Source organism: Prorops nasuta, unplaced genomic scaffold, assembly GCF_024137725.1.
Source record: "Prorops nasuta isolate Cenicafe-Biocafe unplaced genomic scaffold, Cenicafe_Pnas_1.2 PNAS00048, whole genome shotgun sequence".
In the NCBI taxonomy this organism is placed as follows: Eukaryota; Metazoa; Arthropoda; class Insecta; order Hymenoptera; family Bethylidae; genus Prorops; species Prorops nasuta.
In genome coordinates, this window is record NW_027116845.1 from 201671 (window position 1) to 225426 (window position 23756).

The window sequence follows — 23756 nt, forward strand, 5'->3', positions numbered from 1 at the left end:
CTATATGGATTCAGTAACTAGTTATCGACGGTACATACTAGATTGTCCGAAAACTTTTGTAGAAGTGAGTCGACTACCTATATGACTAGTGAATATGGCCGAAATCTAGTAATATATTGCTATAATGTCGTAAGGCATTTATTGTAGTATTCATTTAGATATCAAGATGAGAAAAAGATAATTGAATAATCTTCAAGATAACGTCAATTTAAAGAAGCAGAAGAAAAAACTGCAAAATAAATGTAATTAAGAAAAACTATGGATCTTAGATAAGTAAAAACGTTTGAATAATTTAAAGTATTTATATATTAAATTTACTAGTGTTACTTTGTGGAAATATATTTTGTACAAATATGATTTAGGTGTTTGTGGCTTTCGCAAAGGATTAAAGAAATGCAGCATAAATGTTTATCAGAATAATAATGAGAGACGAGACAAAAATGACTGATAAGTGTAATTAAAATATTCATGCGTACTTTATTGACATATATGTCATCTGGTATAACTTTTACTGCTACGATGTTCATATTAATTATGATTTTATGATGAGAAACGCATGGGTCAAAGAAGGCAATACTTCTTACAAGGTAAATGTAAACAATTTGCAAATGTATTATACTTTCAATTTCAAATATAAAACTGTGTCTTAACTGTTTAGTTGATTAATTATTTAGATATTACTTTTATCGCTGGAATGATATCTTGCTCATATCTACGATGAGCAGAAATAAGAAGATATGAAGGACTTTCGACTAATCCCATCCATGTAAATTGCTTCCTTTGGCACAGAGTTTATGGTTAGTAATCGCAAGGTATATGTAATTTTTATTACAGTGTTTATTAATTCAAAGTTACTTTTAATTTGCTTAGCTTAATGAGTTTATATATTAAATATGGTCTGCTTTGGTTTTTCAGATATTACTGAGCGACTGAAGTGGAACTTTTATCAAATAACCTATTCAAGGATTATAATAAATATATAGAGTATGGATATATATATAATTATTAATAATCATACGCTGCAAGATTTGTACAGATGACAAGTGTCTTTATAACAGTGATTTTGCAATACTTAATTAGAACAAGTTCAAGCAAAGTTAAATTATACAAGTTAATATTGAAATTTTATCATTTTCACTATTATTAAATATATTTAATAGATATACAATATGCAGGGCGTACCACTTAAAATGCTCCAGAACATAGATACAAAAAGACGCGTACCTCTTCAACTATAAGAGATATTCAATGTTTGCACAGGACTTTTTCGAAACCTTTTGTTATTTGCTTCCAAAAGGGTCATATGAAAAAATTGAATATCTCTTATAATTAACGCAATACACGCTTTTTGTATCCATGCTCTGGGGCATTTAAGTGGTACGCCCTGCATATTGTATATCTATTAAATATATTTAATAATAGTGAAAATGATAAAATTTCAATATTAACTTGTATAATTTAACTTTGCTTGAACTTGTTCTAATTAAGTATTGCAAAATCACTGTTATAAAGACACTTGTCATCTGTACAAATCTTGCAGCGTATGATTATTAATAATTATATATATATCCATACTCTATATATTTATTATAATCCTTGAATAGGTTATTTGATAAAAGTTCCACTTCAGTCGCTCAGTAATATCTGAAAAACCAAAGCAGACCATATTTAATATATAAACTCATTAAGCTAAGCAAATTAAAAGTAACTTTGAATTAATAAACACTGTAATAAAAATTACATATACCTTGCGATTACTAACCATAAACTCTGTGCCAAAGGAAGCAATTTACATGGATGGGATTAGTCGAAAGTCCTTCATATCTTCTTATTTCTGCTCATCGTAGATATGAGCAAGATATCATTCCAGCGATAAAAGTAATATCTAAATAATTAATCAACTAAACAGTTAAGACACAGTTTTATATTTGAAATTGAAAGTATAATACATTTGCAAATTGTTTACATTTACCTTGTAAGAAGTATTGCCTTCTTTGACCCATGCGTTTCTCATCATAAAATCATAATTAATATGAACATCGTAGCAGTAAAAGTTATACCAGATGACATATATGTCAATAAAGTACGCATGAATATTTTAATTACACTTATCAGTCATTTTTGTCTCGTCTCTCATTATTATTCTGATAAACATTTATGCTGCATTTCTTTAATCCTTTGCGAAAGCCACAAACACCTAAATCATATTTGTACAAAATATATTTCCACAAAGTAACACTAGTAAATTCAATATATAAATACTTTAAATTATTCAAACGTTTTTACTTATCTAAGATCCATAGTTTTTCTTAATTACATTTATTTTGCAGTTTTTTCTTCTGCTTCTTTAAATTGACGTTATCTTGAAGATTATTCAATTATCTTTTTCTCATCTTGATATCTAAATGAATACTACAATAAATGCCTTACGACATTATAGCAATATATTACTAGATTTCGGCCATATTCACTAGTCATATAGGTAGTCGACTCACTTCTACAAAAGTTTTCGGACAATCTAGTATGTACCTTATCGACAACTTTCGGTAATTGAATCGAGTTACCGAGAGATATCGCTAAGAGCGATTCTGTAACACAAAGATTTCGATAATTGTCGTTAAAAAGGGCGGTCGCTACCGAATTCTATCGTTAACTTAACGACGACCGTGATAGGCGTCGGTAGAAGTTTACCGAGAAAGTAAATATAATAAATGTCACAAATATTTCTTAAATTAATATTTAGATATCACAAAAAAGTACTTACAATAAATTTTCTTTATAAATTAAGGCTTACAGTAAAAATCATAGGAAATAAAATTTAATATTTTTCCAATTTTTATATTTAAAAATAACTAAATATATATATATATGTATATATGCAGAGGTATTCTCTAAAATATAGAATTAATTGTATTATTTAACTATAGCACACAGGCACTAACTGTACATTGTCTGACTCAAAAAAATGTTAAAACATTAATTTTTAATAGTTATTTTAATTAAAATATACTTACGTTTTAAGGTAGTGTACAATTTGACCCAAAATTTTTGGAGACAGTCAAAGCTGCTCTATACAATAAGTGAACATGGTGGAAAATCACCGGAAGTTTCGTAGCATGCGCAAAAAATTTGCGCATATAATCTGTATTTATAAAATGTCCAATTTGTATACCGGGTGAGCAGAAATATTAGGTTACCAGAGATAGCAGATAATCAGAAAAGAAAATAATTTTAATTCTAACTCGAAGAGAGAATTATCATGGAAATATAATTTAAGATACGTATGAGTGATTGCATTTTTATATGTATTTCGTTTTTACATATTTATGATATAAGCCTGTTACTTTGTGAACACTTTTTTGGTTTCAGATAAAATTACATAAATAAATGAAGAGGACAATGATTAATTAATTATTCTCATAGACATTAGATACTTTAAAATACATTGGTTGAAAAGAAATATCACATTTCTCATCCAAGTTTTAAATATGAGGTATGTTCAAACTCAGAGTTTTCTCTTCGCTACAGCATCTTTAGAAAGTTACACTGAGCGCAGTGAGTATTTCATATTATTATAATATTTAGAGATAACGCTTTTCTTACATTTTATATTACTAAATGCAATGTTGTACTACACTAATACTAACATACCTGTGGTACTGACAATATTTTGTTGCGCATTTGAAATATTTGTAAAGGTCTCCCATATTTTAAGTTTGATTATATTATTTTGAAACATTGTGCAAATCATTATAAATTAGAAGTTATTTTCCTGAAATGTTTATAGGTAAACTTGGTGCAGTTTGGTATATACAAACAGATATTATAATGAAAGGAAAAATGGTATCTATTGATAATATGCCTGATGAATAGATGGAAGAATTGCAGCTTTGACTATCACGCCTTTCAAGCCATAATGCCAATGGTACAATGAATAATTTAATAGAACGACCGACTATCGATGCTATTAATAGAAGAATCTACTATACTTTGGCATCAATTTTATACGGTAACAACATACTTTAATGCTTTTAATTACTTATCTTTTTAACTGTGGTTGAGAACTTCGTGGTATTCATTATTCCTATTTTAAACGTGAGCAATGTTGAAATTAGCTTTGATTATAGCAATTTTAAAGAATTTAGTTTACAATTTGTGCCTAAGACTAATAAGACTTTTAATGCCTATTAGTAGCTAGAATTTGTATATTGACAAAGCATTCTTATCATAGCAATTTACTTTTTATTAAGTTGTTTAATTTTAATAAAACTTTCAAATAAATAAATTTAGATTTAATAATATTAAGCCTTTGACTTCTCCAACACCTACTTTTTCTATTTTATAAGCATGAATATTTTCAAGCAACAATTCTGAAAGATAAAAGTCCATGATTTATAACAAATTTTAGAAGATTACATATTCAGTTATTTATTGCTATTAAAGAATGATAAGAATTATTTACCTTCATTTTTTAATAGTTTCTTTCTTTGAAGTTGAATATTTTTATTTATCAACACAGAGGTAGTGATAAAATTATAGACGTGTTTTAATTTTTCATTTTCAGTTACACATACTTCCATCAATTTTTCCATGCCGGCCCACCCTCCTTCATCGTCCCAGAGCCAATTTTGAAAAGAGAAGCAATTTTGCCGCTTGTGCACAATACTTTTGCCGTAGCCTCTATTCATTTGGGCCAATTCAATGTCATAGAGTTTTATCATTTCAATCAGCTTTTCTGAAAGTTAAAAGTTGGTTTATTACCAAGAGTTAACTTTACATTATGTTAAATATTAAAGACCAAACGACTCTGATACCTAGGGCTCTTACCGTAGCCACTCTCTTCAGCTATACTCACCAACAAAATTACTAAGAATGGGATGAGAGCCCATTTTTTCCTTCAAAGCTCTGTGGTATCTTTCCTGACCATTGTTTGTGTTATCCTTTATCCGATAAATTGAAAACACTTGTAAACCTATTTGTTTTATCCAATAGTTTTTGAAATATTTAAAAAAGTTTTCAAAATTTTCATAGAGGATCTGATCTTCCGCTGTGTTTTTTACGATTTCCATAAATGCTCGCTCAATATAATCTTTAGGCAAATAAGCTAAATTGCATATTTTTCGGAATAGTACAATAACTTTGGAATATTCTACGATGTTGTTATCTTTGGCTTTTTGAAAAATTTTATATTTCCTGGCTTTTTTTCTCAAACTCTGTTTAAAATTAAAAACTAAATGTTCAGATAGAGATGTATAGTTATATAAAATAAGTAATTGATGTTGTAAAAGGAAAACAAACTTGGACAAAATGAAAGAAGCGTCCAGTGATGTGACAATCCTGGAACACTCTTTTAATAGCGTTATGTAGACCCGTTTCATAATCGCAAATGCATTGTAGGGGCTCCAAAGACCTCATGACTTTTTCCTTTATAAATTGAAAAATTTGTACATAGGTCCTTTCAGATTTATTGGACATAAAGACCCAGATGATTGGCACAAACTGTCAATATATAAAAAAAGACATTAATGAAATTTTTGTGAATCACATTAAATATTTAAAACAATTGGATAAAATATTTTTAAAAACCTTTTCACGATATTTGGCCATAATTGTCAGCAGCTGGTAGACGTAATCCATATCTGGTGTTGTTTCGAATGTTGCATCGATAGAAAATATAGTGCAACAAGCAAATTTTTTGATAAACTTTTTATCAACTAAAATAACTGAAGTATTCTCTTTTCCATGCTCAAATTGAAAAATGGAAATTTGGTGAGACTCATAATTTATATTGAATTTCAGTAAGTTCTTCCATTCCCTTGTATCAATTATTTTTTCGCAGTCTCTCAATCGCTTGGGATTTTTGACTGGTTTCTTAATCCTCCAATTATGCATTGTACTTTTAATTTTTTTGTAGGGTACATTTGAAGCTTCGGTCGGGTTTCTAAGACCATATTACGTTAATAATTTAAAACAAAAAGAAAAAATTATCTCCCCTACCATAATGCAACAGAGTTGTATATGTTTTTCAGCGTACCTACACCCTTATGCATAGCTTTTAATAATCTATACCGAAATTGCGCTATTTTCGCGAATTTATCAGCAGTCTCATGATTATGTTGTTTCATAGATTTGAATTGATCATTCATGATTTGTGCGGTTCCCAAGCAATTTTTGTCCTCGCATCTTAAATATCTATTAACATTTGCTAAATCAGTATTGATTTTGATTATTTCTTTCATGTAAATACAAAAAATTACGTAATGAAGAACGAATGCGCTAACATTCGGGTTACACTAAATTGGACGTTTCAACTTACGATAATTGAAATCGAGCATAAAATTAAATTTACTTACGTTATTAATTGCCCCTTTTTATTCGTGTATAAATGTTTTTTATAATAAATAAATCCATCAGGATATAAAACTGTAGGCATCAGTTTTTTTTTGCAATTAGCCATATCTTAAAACGAAATGTTGCAATATGAAGTGCTTCGATTATTAATATATATATTAATAATCGAAGCACTTCATATTGCAACATTTCGTTTTAAGATATGGCTAATTGCAAAAAAAAACTGATGCCTACAGTTTTATATCCTGATGGATTTATTTATTATAAAAAACATTTATACACGAATAAAAAGGGGCAATTAATAACGTAAGTAAATTTAATTTTATGCTCGATTTCAATTATCGTAAGTTGAAACGTCCAATTTAGTGTAACCCGAATGTTAGCGCATTCGTTCTTCATTACGTAATTTTTTGTATTTACATGAAAGAAATAATCAAAATCAATACTGATTTAGCAAATGTTAATAGATATTTAAGATGCGAGGACAAAAATTGCTTGGGAACCGCACAAATCATGAATGATCAATTCAAATCTATGAAACAACATAATCATGAGACTGCTGATAAATTCGCGAAAATAGCGCAATTTCGGTATAGATTATTAAAAGCTATGCATAAGGGTGTAGGTACGCCGAAAAACATATACAACTCTGTTGCATTATGGTAGGGGAGATAATTTTTTCTTTTTGTTTTAAATTATTAACGTAATATGGTCTTAGAAACCCGACCGAAGCTTCAAATGTACCCTACAAAAAAATTAAAAGTACAATGCATAATTGGAGGATTAAGAAACCAGTCAAAAATCCCAAGCGATTGAGAGACTGCGAAAAAATAATTGATACAAGGGAATGGAAGAACTTACTGAAATTCAATATAAATTATGAGTCTCACCAAATTTCCATTTTTCAATTTGAGCATGGAAAAGAGAATACTTCAGTTATTTTAGTTGATAAAAAGTTTATCAAAAAATTTGCTTGTTGCACTATATTTTCTATCGATGCAACATTCGAAACAACACCAGATATGGATTACGTCTACCAGCTGCTGACAATTATGGCCAAATATCGTGAAAAGGTTTTTAAAAATATTTTATCCAATTGTTTTAAATATTTAATGTGATTCACAAAAGTTTCATTAATGTCTTTTTTTATATATTGACAGTTTGTGCCAATCATCTGGGTCTTTATGTCCAATAAATCTGAAAGGACCTATGTACAAATTTTTCAATTTATAAAGGAAAAAGTCATGAGGTCTTTGGAGCCCCTACAATGCATTTGCGATTATGAAACGGGTCTACATAACGCTATTAAAAGAGTGTTCCAGGATTGTCACATCACTGGACGCTTCTTTCATTTTGTCCAAGTTTGTTTTCCTTTTACAACATCAATTACTTATTTTATATAACTATACATCTCTATCTGAACATTTAGTTTTTAATTTTAAACAGAGTTTGAGAAAAAAAGCCAGGAAATATAAAATTTTTCAAAAAGCCAAAGATAACAACATCGTAGAATATTCCAAAGTTATTGTACTATTCCGAAAAATATGCAATTTAGCTTATTTGCCTAAAGATTATATTGAGCGAGCATTTATGGAAATCGTAAAAAACACAGCGGAAGATCAGATCCTCTATGAAAATTTTGAAAACTTTTTTAAATATTTCAAAAACTATTGGATAAAACAAATAGGTTTACAAGTGTTTTCAATTTATCGGATAAAGGATAACACAAACAATGGTCAGGAAAGATACCACAGAGCTTTGAAGGAAAAAATGGGCTCTCATCCCATTCTTAGTAATTTTGTTGGTGAGTATAGCTGAAGAGAGTGGCTACGGTAAGAGCCCTAGGTATCAGAGTCGTTTGGTCTTTAATATTTAACATAATGTAAAGTTAACTCTTGGTAATAAACCAACTTTTAACTTTCAGAAAAGCTGATTGAAATGATAAAACTCTATGACATTGAATTGGCCCAAATGAATAGAGGCTACGGCAAAAGTATTGTGCACAAGCGGCAAAATTGCTTCTCTTTTCAAAATTGGCTCTGGGACGATGAAGGAGGGTGGGCCGGCATGGAAAAATTGATGGAAGTATGTGTAACTGAAAATGAAAAATTAAAACACGTCTATAATTTTATCACTACCTCTGTGTTGATAAATAAAAATATTCAACTTCAAAGAAAGAAACTATTAAAAAATGAAGGTAAATAATTCTTATCATTCTTTAATAGCAATAAATAACTGAATATGTAATCTTCTAAAATTTGTTATAAATCATGGACTTTTATCTTTCAGAATTGTTGCTTGAAAATATTCATGCTTATAAAATAGAAAAAGTAGGTGTTGGAGAAGTCAAAGGCTTAATATTATTAAATCTAAATTTATTTATTTGAAAGTTTTATTAAAATTAAACAACTTAATAAAAAGTAAATTGCTATGATAAGAATGCTTTGTCAATATACAAATTCTAGCTACTAATAGGCATTAAAAGTCTTATTAGTCTTAGGCACAAATTGTAAACTAAATTCTTTAAAATTGCTATAATCAAAGCTAATTTCAACATTGCTCACGTTTAAAATAGGAATAATGAATACCACGAAGTTCTCAACCACAGTTAAAAAGATAAGTAATTAAAAGCATTAAAGTATGTTGTTACCGTATAAAATTGATGCCAAAGTATAGTAGATTCTTCTATTAATAGCATCGATAGTCGGTCGTTCTATTAAATTATTCATTGTACCATTGGCATTATGGCTTGAAAGGCGTGATAGTCAAAGCTGCAATTCTTCCATCTATTCATCAGGCATATTATCAATAGATACCATTTTTCCTTTCATTATAATATCTGTTTGTATATACCAAACTGCACCAAGTTTACCTATAAACATTTCAGGAAAATAACTTCTAATTTATAATGATTTGCACAATGTTTCAAAATAATATAATCAAACTTAAAATATGGGAGACCTTTACAAATATTTCAAATGCGCAACAAAATATTGTCAGTACCACAGGTATGTTAGTATTAGTGTAGTACAACATTGCATTTAGTAATATAAAATGTAAGAAAAGCGTTATCTCTAAATATTATAATAATATGAAATACTCACTGCGCTCAGTGTAACTTTCTAAAGATGCTGTAGCGAAGAGAAAACTCTGAGTTTGAACATACCTCATATTTAAAACTTGGATGAGAAATGTGATATTTCTTTTCAACCAATGTATTTTAAAGTATCTAATGTCTATGAGAATAATTAATTAATCATTGTCCTCTTCATTTATTTATGTAATTTTATCTGAAACCAAAAAAGTGTTCACAAAGTAACAGGCTTATATCATAAATATGTAAAAACGAAATACATATAAAAATGCAATCACTCATACGTATCTTAAATTATATTTCCATGATAATTCTCTCTTCGAGTTAGAATTAAAATTATTTTCTTTTCTGATTATCTGCTATCTCTGGTAACCTAATATTTCTGCTCACCCGGTATACAAATTGGACATTTTATAAATACAGATTATATGCGCAAATTTTTTGCGCATGCTACGAAACTTCCGGTGATTTTCCACCATGTTCACTTATTGTATAGAGCAGCTTCGACTGTCTCCAAAAATTTTGGGTCAAATTGTACACTACCAGAGATGAAACGGGAGATTGCTCATGCGAGCAAGGTTGCCAAGTCCGCCATCTTGAATAGTACTACGCTCTATAGTAAGTGAATTTTGATATAGGACGCTTACGTTCAGTGGTCTGTTCGGGTGACGGTTCAGTCTAGTCACAGTGAGGCAACCGAAGAAAATTCCCTAGATGGATCAGATTTAGTGAGGAGGCTTCCGCGAGTAAACCAGATCTGATCTGGTTAAGGGGTTTCAGTTGGGACTTCACAGACGTAATAAGAGCAGAAATATTCAAAAAGCTAATATAAATGTAAGCAAATTATAAATTTTTTTTTATCATTTGTATTATCTTTTCTTTCTTTGCTGTTTCATTTATCCTTTAAAAAATACAATTTATGGTAAAATGAGAATTATTGAAAGTCATAAATGTAACTTTTGTTTATTGATGAAAATATATTTTGTGTTTGAAATTATTTCTTGTTTTTCAGAATTTATTTAAAGATGAATCAATATCAAACGCATAATAAATATGTAGGTATGTTATCTCTTTTAAATGTAGGAAATTCAGGAAAAACGAAAAATAATAATTAAGTTTATGTTTGCTGCTACAAAAAGGGAATACCTAGAATGAAAACTATTTGCTTGTTGTATAATTTCTACTTAATTTCACTAGTATATCACGTAGTTAAAAACCAAATACTAAAGCAATTTAACTTTGTTACTTTAAACAGATCAGACTAGACATTCCTGGACAAGTCAGAGTACAAAATTGTTGTTAGAGAACTTACACAAACATAAAACAACCATACATGACAAGAACCAGCTTCAAAAAAAATTTTGGGATGAAATAGCTGCAGATTTAGTGAACAAAGGATATTTAGTAAACTGGGAGCAATGTTCAACAAAATGGAGAAATTTAAAAAAGAAGTATAAGCATATTAAGGACAATAGCAACAGAACTGGTGCTGGTAGCAGAGAAAATTGGGAGCATTTTGAAATAATAGATGAAATTATGTATATGATGCCTGAAGTAACCCCTTTATCAATAGCATATAGTATTTCTGATTCCATAGTGAGGCCACAAGTAACAGAAATAAGTAATACAGATGACCCTGTTACAGAAATAGTAACTAGTGAATTTAATAATAATGCTTGTTGTTCGAAAGTGGGTGATAGGAGAAGCATAAGATGACGAACGTCAATTAAAACTGCCAAAAAAACAATTGACCACATTTATGAGCAAAGAGAAAGGCATCATCAAGAAAATATGGAATTAAAAAAAGAATTTTTAAGTATTATGAAACAGCATTTTAAATAAATAAAAATGACTATATGTATGCATAATGTTGTGTTTAGAAAGCTCATCATAATTATCTACAAATTTTTATCATTTTTAAACATTAATTTATACTAACTGCCTTTATCGACAAATTTTGAACTTTTAACTATATGTACATAAACACTAATTTATTAATATTTTTTTGACAAAATAATTGTGGATATTTTAATTTATTGGAACATTAATTGGACATGGATTTAACGACAGGTTATTTTAAGCAATTAAATTTTCAGATTCTTCATACTAGAAAAAATTAATTAATTGTTGAACAACACCATTTGACAGCATGCATTTTTTTTTAGGAGGCCTATGTTTTTGTTCTAAACAGAGAAGATGTTAGCCCCATGTCAAAGGTCAAACCATCGTTCTACTTTCTACTGTTTTAAAATTTTGTTAAAAAAATATGATTTTTGCAAAACTATCATATTCAAAGATATAAGCCTTTATGAGAGACTTATTGTATACGGTGCAGGTAGACTGTATAATTGCTCAAGGTGTGTATTAAATAGATTATAGTATATTAATAAACTTTTTCTATTTGTAGAAGACATAAGTGGCATCTAAATATTATTGCAAAAGGTTTGATGAATCTTAGTTGATCACAAAGGCACAAATGTTATCTTGCGTAACTTCACAACAACCAAATTATGGCTCTTGCTTTGTAAGTATAATAAAGTTTCGTGATATTGTATTAGAAAAGTTTCAATAGAATAAATACGTCCCAATATAATAAATTAGGATTAATCAAATTCTAGCAACAAAGAATTATAAATTGCAGCTAAATTTTAATTAAAACTGACCTAACGCAATGAGATAAACCTATTAAAATACTGACCGTATAAAGTGCAGGTAAGAAATTCTTTTGCTGTTTAAGATATGTATTAAAAACATTATATATTAAACATATTTTGTATCTACTGTAGATAACAGTGGCATCTAAATGTTGTTACAAGATGTTACGAGACACCTTTGCCTACTACCAAGGCACATCAGATATCATCTTGTGAACCATCCTGAAAACTAGATTATGACTCTTGTTCTGTGAGCATAATAATGTATATTTAAGTTTGATGATATTAAAAGTAGCTGATAAACAAATTAGATTAAAATAAATATGTTTCAACATAATAAATCAAGGTAGTATAAAACAGTTAAATTAAATGATTCATTTGTTTGAACAATCTTATACATTATTTTTCCTTTTTAGGATTGGAACACAAACAAAAAACGAATTATGCCGTTGCTACTAACCCAGCCACGTTTAACGCAAATCTTATAACAATATAATTTGGAAGTACTTATTTAAAACCTATACTGAGTGATAATATTTTATTTACATAACTTGTTTTATTTCATCTTGAATGTTATATACAATGTCAATAAGTAAAACTCAACGTATACATTATCGCGTTGAATGTCTGGTTGAATAATATATTTATATGTAAATTTAACTCATACAATTTTTGAGAGTTCAAATCTATATAAGAAATATTAATATATTCTCGCATATTAAAAAAGTAAGTGGGCTATTACCTCTCTTTTTTCTTCTCCATCCACAAAAGCATCCACAGCTTCGTTATCGATTTCTACATTATAATCGTCTTCGTCATTTACAGTTGGATCAAATTGTTCCTCTTCATTGTCAATACAAATGTTATGTAATATGCAGCAAGTTAAAATAATAAGAGGGATCATATCTGTGTCGTACATATACACATATTTCAATTTCCTGAATCTAGCTTTCAGTAGACCAAACGTTCGTTCTATCACCATTCTTGTAGCAGATAGTTTTCTATTATAATTAACTTGAACTTCATTTAGATGCCCATTATCTCTATATGGAATGAGAAGAGTTTTGGACAGTGGGTACGCAGAATCCCCTAATAAATGAGTATTCTCAGGAAAAAATTGTTGTGGGCTATTGTCTATAGCACGTTTAATTTTGCTAAGCTGCCAAATTCGAGCGTCATGAACGCTACCACAATAGCCTGTAAAAACATCAATAAATTTCCTATTAGGATCACAGATTCCTTGGAGGACTATTGAATGAAAGCCTTTTCGATTAATGTAGCTATTAGCATGGTCAATGGGAGCACTTATTTGCACATGACATCCATCTATAGCACCCATTACGCCAGGGAAATTGCTTATTTCTGCAAACTTTTCTATATTCCGCATTGAGTGATGTTGATCTGGCCATTTTATGTATTCTGTTTTGTGATTTTGCAAAACATATGCCACATTGAAGACGCATTTCCAAATTGTACTTTTAGCCAAGTTAAATCTATCAGAAACAGATCTATAACGGAATATGTTGGTAATATTCAACATAATTAATGATTGAGGTATTATTATTATTTATTATATTGTACTTCGAAATGCTTCTACAATTTAAATAAATAAATAATGTTCATTATAGGTTAACTCTTAAGAACTGTATATTTTACACGCAGTACATAGTCTTACAAATGAATGCAAAAAGATATCGTTCAATCCTAGCTAGCACAAAGAATTTGGCTGATGTCCTTTTTATGAACGAGAAAATAAACTCTTTCTAGAGTTGCAAATATCTTAGGAAAATTCTTAATTCTTAAAATATTGATGATAGAATTCTTTTTATTATGGTAATAAGATGGAAGTTCAAAACTATAGTGAAAGAATTTTTCATGCTAACAAGGATTAAAATTAGAGAATATACCTATATACTTCTTGATTTCCCAATATCCATAGCGTAACAGCAAGTTGTTTAAATGGTAGAATTTTTGGCCCATTAATTGTTTGCATTAGGCATGGACCTATTTTCTCCAATAACATTTCAAACGTCGCTTTGGATAGTCGGAAATGTGATTTAAAGTCTGCAAAAATATTATAGTGTCAAAATATACAGAAGCAAATCATAATTCCTAAAAATATTATTCATAATATTTTTTACAAAATACTAGCTGACATAATTAAATCATACATGGTATACACAGATAGTTAAAAATGATCACAATTACCTGTCAAAGAATAATTAAGCATCATATCTGGAACATAATTTTCAATCCTTCTATGACTCTCTCTAGTAGAAGGTAATAAAAAGAGATTATCTTCTTCATCGTCATCTTCAAATAATAGGCTCCAAATATTTAAATAATCCATTCTTTTGTTTAACCTGTAAATATAAATTGATAATTAGTCAAACAGCTATAATAAGAATATATTATCCAAGAAATATAAATTGTTGATAATATTTACAATTCTTCCTTTATTTTAATTGCTAGTAAATTTTATAGTATTACGTCATTTATGTCCGTTAACTTACTTGTCTGATAATTTTAATCCCGCCCGCTTATTTTTGTAAATTAGGGTCCACGGTATTGACCGTATTTGTTTGATTAGATTCTTGCTGTATTCCCTTAACCAGATCAGATCTGGTTCACTCGCGGAAGCCTCCTCACTAAATCTGATCCATCTAGGGAATTTTCTTCAGTTGCCTCACTGTGACTAGACTGAACCGTCACCCGAACAGACCACTGAACGTAAGCGTCCATAAGGAATGCAGACTGCACCATGACTGCACAAAGTATACTGCCAGCGGAAATACGTCAGTAGCCATCTTAAATGCAGAACGTAATATATCAAAAATTATATATATTATATTCACAGCCTGTCACGGTGAACGGCGTGAACGAAGACAAATGTTAGTGTACGAAATGGTGCGCCGAAACTTAACCTAGAAATCTGTTGAGGAACAATGGGAAGGTTTGCCTTAAATAAAAAGAGCGAAAAATTGTCGGTTGACAAGAGGTGGTTTATTAAAATAAATAAATAAATATATACAAAGTTTTACAATAAAATTGCACGTAATGTGTTTCACGCAATTTACAAAGATAGATTTTCGCACTTTTAAAGGTGCCGCGCAATTATAAGTTTTTCTAGGGAATTTCCTGCCGTCAGAAGTCCTAGGGAATTTGCCTCGGAGAGGTTTCCTCCCACTACCCGACTCCTCGAGAGCCTTGGAAGAGAACTAAGGAACACTGTTCCAGGCGAGCCCCTGGAAGGCAGTGTTGAGGGGGTAGGAGAGGGGAGTGGAAGGCCGCAGGAGGGAAGTCCTCTCCTAGGATGGCGGTGGGTGGTTTGGTGATACTTACAAAGTAGTCGACCCGTAGAGTTCGCCGGTGGAGGCGCTCGTTGGCTGGCCTGGTGGAGGCGTCAAAAATGCCGTGGAGGCGGTGGTGCCGAAAGGCTCAAAAAAAGGTGCTGCTGTTGCTGCGGGTAGCAGCGGTCGAGCAAGGCTGAGGTGCTGTCGAGCGTGATTAGGCTGCGATGGGTCCTTATCAAGGACCCATCTATATAGTTGTGCGATGCAATTTTCGCTAGCGAGAGCGATCGTGGTGCTGGCCACCTGGTGGCCGAGCGAAACCAGTGTCGCTACCGCGGCGTGCCAGTGCCTACGAGGCACGCTGGCTCGCCGCGGAGCGAGAGAGACGGGTATAGAAGCCCAGACATGCAATCAGTAAAATGCTGTTTTGAGCCGTAAAAACAGATTTTATCGAAAAAGGCTGTTTAGACATTATAGAAAGTAAACATTCGGGGCTATGCGTAGCTATGCTTATTTCTAGGAAATTGTGAAAATGAAGGGAGAAACGGTCGGGAGGAACTATTCGAGGGTTCGCCCAAGCGCGATATCGGTGTTCAGTTCAGCTCCTGAACGCAAGATAAATAGAAGAAAGAGTGAGCACGGACGCTGGCGGTCCTTGAGCTTTTCTGCTTCTTCTGATTTCGAACAAACTCCCCCCGTTGACACGATGGTGTCAAAATAAGGATAAAAGAAGTTGTATAGACAACAAACAATTTTTATTAACAGAATAAAGTAAAAAAAAAAAAAAAAATATAAAACAGATAGGGACAATAACAAGAGTGAAGCTCAGTGCTTCGGCTTCAGGAGAAGGCTGGCACCCCTCAGGGCAAGAGTGGGAGACCACTTCAGGATAATTTTACCCTGAGGGGCCCAGGCCTTCCATTTGCGGCATTTCAATGCCGATATGAATGGCACCGCGATTTCTTGACCAAAGGCCCTGATTATGATTTTGTGAGCATTGCGCTCGACTTCCCTGGCACTGGGATCGTGGAGAACTCCTCCAGCCCAGTTGGTCGGCGCAATGCTCACGGTGGACGCGACGGTAGGGCGTTGTCGCCGTGGTCGCATGAGCGGTTCTGGTGGTGGTGGGGTTTCCTCCTTTCTCTCTTCCAGGTCAAAAACCTTCTGGAGGTCAATTTCCTCCAAAGGAGCGTGGAGCTCCAAAACGTCATCTTCCTCCTCCTCCTTATACCCTACGCCCAATAAATGGGCCCACGGGTTGTCCGCCATGAATTAATTGAAACTGTAGTGAGTAGAAGAAACCATAAGTTGCTGGGAACCTTTTGAGGAGAAACTCACAAACAGATACGGTATGGCGGCAACCTGAAGAGTCCCAGGAAACCCGGAACAGGAAAGGAACAACCTGGGGAGTCCCAGAAAGTTCACAAGAAAAACCAAAATGGCGACCTGGGAAGTCCCAAGAGGCCATAAGAGAAGGCTATTTAGGAGGAGAAGTGAAGACAGAGAGAGAGTGGTTTAAGAAGGAAGCTTGCAAAGTTGAGAAACGCTGCGTTGTATCTCTTTTTTTGCTGTTTTAATAGTGGCAACACGAGCAAGCCCATCCACCCCAGAAATAAGTTTTAGTATCCGACCCCATGTCCATGTACGAGGCGGATTGTTTGGAACTTTAACGAGAACGATATCTCCGACTTGAAAGTCCATGTTAGCGTTTTGCCATTTAGGCCGATTTTGTAAAGTGTGAAGGTATTCTGAAGACCATTTCTTCCAGAATACTTCTGATATTTTCGTAACGGATTGCCACCGATTGAGAGTCGACTCGCGAAGATCAAGCGTGGCGAATTCCGGGGGGGCTAAAAGCGGCCGTCCTATCAGAAAATGACCTGGGGTCAACACGTCAAGCGACTCGAGATCGTCGTGCATACGAGAAATCGGACGAGAGTTGAGGCAGGCCTCAATTCGCGAGAGGAGTGTGGTCATTTCTTCAAAATTAGGCACGAAAACACCGATAGATCGTTTGAGATGGTGCTTCATGCTTTTAACGGCGCTTTCCCATAAACCGCCCCAGTGCGGAGTTGCGACAGGAATGAATTTCCATTCGATTTCACTGATCGGTTCAGTGTCTTGAGAGCGAGCGATCTCTAATGATGATTTGAAAGCGCGCGTAAGTTCAGCATCTGCCCCTTGAAAGTTTAAGCCATTATCCGAGTAAATTGCGGCAGGTTTTCCGCGACGAGAGATAAATCGAGCTAACGCGGCGAGGAAGGCCTCGGTATCGAGTCTAGACACGAGTTCAAGGTGAATGGCGCGAGTAGCCAAACACACAAAAACTGCTACGTACCCCTTAACCGATTTTGCATTGCGACCATGATGAAGTTTAATGGAAAAAGGCCCGGCATAGTCCACTCCGGTGTTCTCGAAGGCGAAACTCCGGGAGACCCGAGCTGCCGGAAGAGAACCCATGAGTTGAACCCCTAATTTAGCGCGTTCACGAACACATGAGGTGCATTTATGAACCACCGATTTGACAAGGTTGCGAGCATTAATGATCCAAAACTTTTGGCGCAGTGTAGCCAATGTTAACTGAAGTCCCCCATGAAGAGTATCTAAATGTGTTTGGCGAATTAAAATGGACGCGAGATGGCACTCAGGCAGTACGATCGGATGTTTCGCGTGTTCCGAAAGATTCGCGTTCCGTAATCGACCTCCCACCCTCAAGATTCCACGGGAATCCAGTGTTGGATAGAGAGGAAGCAACTTTGACCGCGTGGGGACCCTTTCCCCTTGCTGTAAAGCGGCTAATTCCTTAGCGAACTGTGCTCGTTGCACCACTTTCACTAAAGTTTCGACAGAAAAACGAACTTCGGAGACCGAGAAGGCTAAATCCGAGTGCGTACTCTGTTTACGTGCATGATTGACAAATCGAATGACGTAAGCCATAACGCGAACGAGTTTATGCCAAGAGGAGTATTTATCCAAAAACCAACACTGATCGACACCCACGTGAACGTTCAGATTGGTTTTGCGACTCTCTTCAGAGGTTTCGTAAACCTGAATGTCATGAGTAGGCTGTTCACGAAGGAATGCTGGCCCTTGCCACCAGAGTGAGTCCTCAGTGAGCTGTTTGGCGCTGATTCCGCGTGAACAGAGGTCCGCGGGATTGAGTTTAGTATTTACATAGTGCCCTTTGGCATTCAGAAGTTGCGTTTGGATAAGCGATACGCGATTAGCTACGAACGTCTTCCAATTAACCGGTTGTTTAGCTAGCCAAGCCAAGGTAACTTGTGAATCCGAGTAACACGTAATAGAATCGAGATCTCCGGTTAGACTGCGTTTCACATGAAGAATAAGTTTGGTTAATAGTGCGGCAGCGACCAATTCCAATCGCGGGATGGATGTAGTCTTGATCGGCGCGACCTTGGTTTTAGACATAACTAAATGTACTGAAATCTGCCCGTTGGATGCAGTAATTCTTTCGTACACTACGGCTCCATAAGCGAGTTCAGACGCATAGCAAAATCCTAAGAGTTCACGTTTGATCGTAGTCAGAGTTTGACCAGTCCACCGTGAGATGCGCAGGGTGCGTAGATCCTGAAGTTGATCATAACACGCAAGCCATTTCGAACGAATAGGATCTGGAATCTCATCATCCCACGCTAATTTTAGCAACCAGGTTGATTGCATTAGTTGCTTTAAAACGACCGTTACCGGTGAGATCCAACCCAACGGATCGTAGATTTGGGCGTTTTCAGACAGCAAAACGCGCTTGGTAAGAACGAGTATCGACGATGGAGACACGAAAAACCGGAAATGATCGTGTACATGATCCCAAGCTATCCCTAAAATCTTACCCGAATCCGAAGGGTCTTCAGAGAAAACGCGCGGTTCGGATGGCTCATTCACGGAAGACCGTGACTCACTAAATGCCCATTTGCTCAAGGAAAATCCTCCTTTTGCCAATAGGCGAATCAGTTGATCCTGGGTTGCTTCTAGCTGCTCTGTGTCGTGAGCACCGAAAAGGATATCATCTACGTACGTAGAATTGAGCAAAACATTTTGTGCCAAGGGAAAGTCCCTTCCATCACAAAATGCTAGTTCGCGTAAGACACGCGAGGATAAGAATGGCGCAGGCCCAGTGCCGTACGTCACCGTGTTGAGTTCGAAGGCCTGAATCCCACCAGATTCAGTCTTCCACAAAATGTTCTGATACTTGCGGTCCTCTGAGCGCACAAGTATCTGACGGAACATTTTAACGATGTCTGTCACACCCACGTGTCTAAAAGCGCGCCAATTCATTAATATACGTGTGATATCCTGTTGAAGCTTGGGGCCTATAAACAACGTATCGTTGAGCGAGACACCGGACGAGGTTTTAGAAGATGCGTTAAACACGACGCGAATCTTCTCCTTCTGATTTTCTATCTTAAAAACCGCGTGATGAGGTAAAAAGACTCGAAAACCGGAATCTAAGTTAATGGGAGACATGTGTCCCAAAGATTGATACTCGCGTAGAAATTGAGAATAGCTATCTTCCTGAGAGGGAGACCTCTCCAATTTACGGAGTATGCGTGATAATGTCTTTTCCGCGGCGCGGGAAGAAGACCCTAAACTAAGTTTCGATTCCTCAGACCGGAAAGGTAATGCTACGACAAAACGACCGGAAGGAGTACGAGAAAAAGTATTTACAAAGTGCTGTTCACAGAGAGAGTCCTCTGTGGACACGGATTTTACTTCTGGAACTTCTTCCAGTTCCCAGAAGTCACGAAGCGTTTTTTCGAGGCCAGAACAATGATGAACGGTTAACGCGCTATGTCGGACCGGACTAGGCAGAACCCCAGAAACGAGCCATCCGAAAATCGTCTTTTGTGCAACTAAAGATCGATCTGGAGAACGAATTACCGGACCTTCGATCAACGCAGGAAAATAATCGGCTCCTAATAGTATGTCTATTGGAGCTTTAGTAGCTGCGAAGTTATCTGCTAATTCTAGCTCGCGAAGTTGTGGAAACATGGACGGAGAATACGTCGGCGGAGTGTAACTCGTAATTTTCGGCAAAATTAACGCAGTTACATCCAGAGAAAGACCACGACGAGCGATAGAATGCAGTTTTAATTCGGTTTCTGCCCGAACTGTATGAGCAGAGTCTCCTGTGACTCCATAAATGGTAGCGGCGATACGTTTACGTTTAACGTGAATCTGTTGAGCTAAGTTTTCCGTGATGAATGACGTTTCAGATCCCGGATCAACTAAACCGCGTACCAGTACATGAGAACCATCGTTGGTCTCAATTCGAGCAGAGAAAGTAGCTAAAAGAACCGATCTAGTATCAGTTATGCTCAGATGTGAAACTGCATTTGAACAAGAAGGTTCAGGATCCACGGCGGTTCGCGACGAAGGAGTAGTCTCCTTAGGTTTGCTCCCCCCGGTGCCTAACCTCTCGAAATGCAATAATGTGTGGTGCAATTTGTTGCACTTACGACAGCGCGACGAAGAATTACACGAGGTACAACTATGTCCTGGACGCAAACAATTTATGCAAAGATTCTGCGAAAGCGCGAATTTAGACCTAGCATTCGGGCTTAAGGCAAGGAAGTCCTTACATTGGTATATCAAGTGATTGCTTCCACAATGAACACAATTTGTTTTATCGACGCCGGCTGTATGTGATTTGAACGTTTTTTCTGATTCCCTTCTAGAAGTCTTTGGTTTTACGCCGATTGATTCTAGCGTATTGATATGGCAGGACAAAAATTCCAAAAATTGAGCGTAAGTAGGGTAGTCCGTACTGCTCCCTAGTAATTTCTCCCATTCTAACCTTAATGAATTGTCCAATTTATTGGTTAAAATGTGTACTATCAGAGGGTCCCATCTATCGACCGAATAACCCATGGCCTTAAGTGCGTCTAATGCTACAGCGACTGAATCCCGAATGGTTTTAAGTGAGTTCAAATTATCCCCATGAGCTACTGAAACTTGAGTAATTCTATTTAAAAAAGTAGCTGTGATCAATCGTTTGTTGGTATAACGCGAAACTAAAATACCCCAAGCCACGGCATAGTTTTCACTAGTGACCGCCAATGATTGAATGATTGAAGCAGCCTCCCCTTTTAAACTAGCTTTTAAATAATGGAATTTTTGAACTCCCGGTAAAGCTGGATTGTCGTGTACAATAGAGCGGAACGTTTCAAAAAAAGTTGACCACTCTGAATAGTCCCCTGAGAATTTTGGCAAGTCAATTATTGGAAGACGAATGTTGGAAACATCGGCTGCTGATGCTTTAGGCCCGGCTGCTTCCGAACAACGTAAGTTCTCTAATTGTTCCAAAATGTAACTTTCTGCCACATCAAACGCATCCAATGCTAAGTCGTAAGTGCCACGTATAACATATTCAGATTTACTGAAATCAGCAGACTTAAATGCTGCGCAAATCTTGGCATGAGTTATATGTAACTCCGTTAACCGTTTCCCGATGGTGGCTAGACGTTCTTCAAGGAAAGGAACCGTAAAATTCTTCACGCCGCGTTTTTTAATGTTTGTTAAAAAGCGGCTGAACTCGCCTTGGAGCGTAGATACGAGAGCCATAAGCTCGAAAACGTCCTCTGTCTTCGACATCTCGAATTCTTACTCAAAACAAAACCAAAATTCACCAACAGCTCCAAGCAAAGCCGACAACACCAAATGCACTCAAACGTTTTGCCGGATATCCGGCTCGAAGGACCAAAAATTTGTACGAAATGGTGCGCCGAAACTTAACCTAGAAATCTGTTGAGGAACAATGGGAAGGTTTGCCTTAAATAAAAAGAGCGAAAAATTGTCGGTTGACAAGAGGTGGTTTATTAAAATAAATAAATAAATATATACAAAGTTTTACAATAAAATTGCACGTAATGTGTTTCACGCAATTTACAAAGATAGATTTTCGCACTTTTAAAGGTGCCGCGCAATTATAAGTTTTTCTAGGGAATTTCCTGCCGTCAGAAGTCCTAGGGAATTTGCCTCGGAGAGGTTTCCTCCCACTACCCGACTCCTCGAGAGCCTTGGAAGAGAACTAAGGAACACTGTTCCAGGCGAGCCCCTGGAAGGCAGTGTTGAGGGGGTAGGAGAGGGGAGTGGAAGGCCGCAGGAGGGAAGTCCTCTCCTAGGATGGCGGTGGGTGGTTTGGTGATACTTACAAAGTAGTCGACCCGTAGAGTTCGCCGGTGGAGGCGCTCGTTGGCTGGCCTGGTGGAGGCGTCAAAAATGCCGTGGAGGCGGTGGTGCCGAAAGGCTCAAAAAAAGGTGCTGCTGTTGCTGCGGGTAGCAGCGGTCGAGCAAGGCTGAGGTGCTGTCGAGCGTGATTAGGCTGCGATGGGTCCTTATCAAGGACCCATCTATATAGTTGTGCGATGCAATTTTCGCTAGCGAGAGCGATCGTGGTGCTGGCCACCTGGTGGCCGAGCGAAACCAGTGTCGCTACCGCGGCGTGCCAGTGCCTACGAGGCACGCTGGCTCGCCGCGGAGCGAGAGAGACGGGTATAGAAGCCCAGACATGCAATCAGTAAAATGCTGTTTTGAGCCGTAAAAACAGATTTTATCGAAAAAGGCTGTTTAGACATTATAGAAAGTAAACATTCGGGGCTATGCGTAGCTATGCTTATTTCTAGGAAATTGTGAAAATGAAGGGAGAAACGGTCGGGAGGAACTATTCGAGGGTTCGCCCAAGCGCGATATCGGTGTTCAGTTCAGCTCCTGAACGCAAGATAAATAGAAGAAAGAGTGAGCACGGACGCTGGCGGTCCTTGAGCTTTTCTGCTTCTTCTGATTTCGAACAGTTAGTATACGGAAAAATAAAGTGTAATAAAGAAATATTTGATCTATCTGACAACTGATGTACTTATGGTATAAGTGAATAAATAAAATAAAAATGCTTTTCCTAAATTGATTTTTAATTTTGATAAAATGGTCAAATGTAGCCATTAATTAATTAGATTTGGTAATAAATACAAAAAATGCGTTTTATTATAACAAATGAGTTGAGGTAAAAGAAACTCAATGTTTTTATATTAATTTGTTAACAAATGCATTTTTTATTTATTATTGAGTCCAATAAATTAATGGTTATTAAAAAAAAAATTCCTTGTAATGAAAAAAAAAATGAAAGAATTTTAAACTTCACCAAAACTCGAACACGAGCCCACCGCATGATAAACGGCAACCTTACAGCCTGCGATACAGCGCTCACTTGATGCACCAAGAGCAAAACAGGCTTTTTAAAGACTGACTACAATTCTTTTATTAATTCGTCATAAATGATCAAGAATTAGCTGTAATAAGAAATACATTTATCTATATAGTATTATTGTACTAAATTTATTGTTTTTAATTTGA

The 23756-nt window shown here is 35.2% G+C and overlaps 2 protein-coding genes across 2 annotated transcripts; both read right to left on the bottom strand.

Moving 5' to 3' along the window:
- Window positions 1–12779: 12779 nt before the first annotated feature.
- Window positions 12780–14862, bottom strand: LOC136784111 (putative nuclease HARBI1). Its single transcript, XM_066744630.1, has 5 exons — window positions 14735–14862; window positions 14308–14462; window positions 14007–14163; window positions 12842–13607; window positions 12780–12785 (listed from the first exon to the last, which is right to left on the bottom strand). Exons 1-5 carry the CDS (start codon window positions 14860–14862, stop codon window positions 12780–12782), a joined length of 1212 nt encoding a protein of 403 aa, XP_066600727.1.
- Window positions 14863–16907: 2045 nt separating this feature from the next.
- Window positions 16908–22001, bottom strand: LOC136784112 (uncharacterized). The gene has a single exon (XM_066744631.1). It carries the CDS (start codon window positions 21999–22001, stop codon window positions 16908–16910), a length of 5094 nt encoding a protein of 1697 aa, XP_066600728.1.
- Window positions 22002–23756: the final 1755 nt, after the last annotated feature.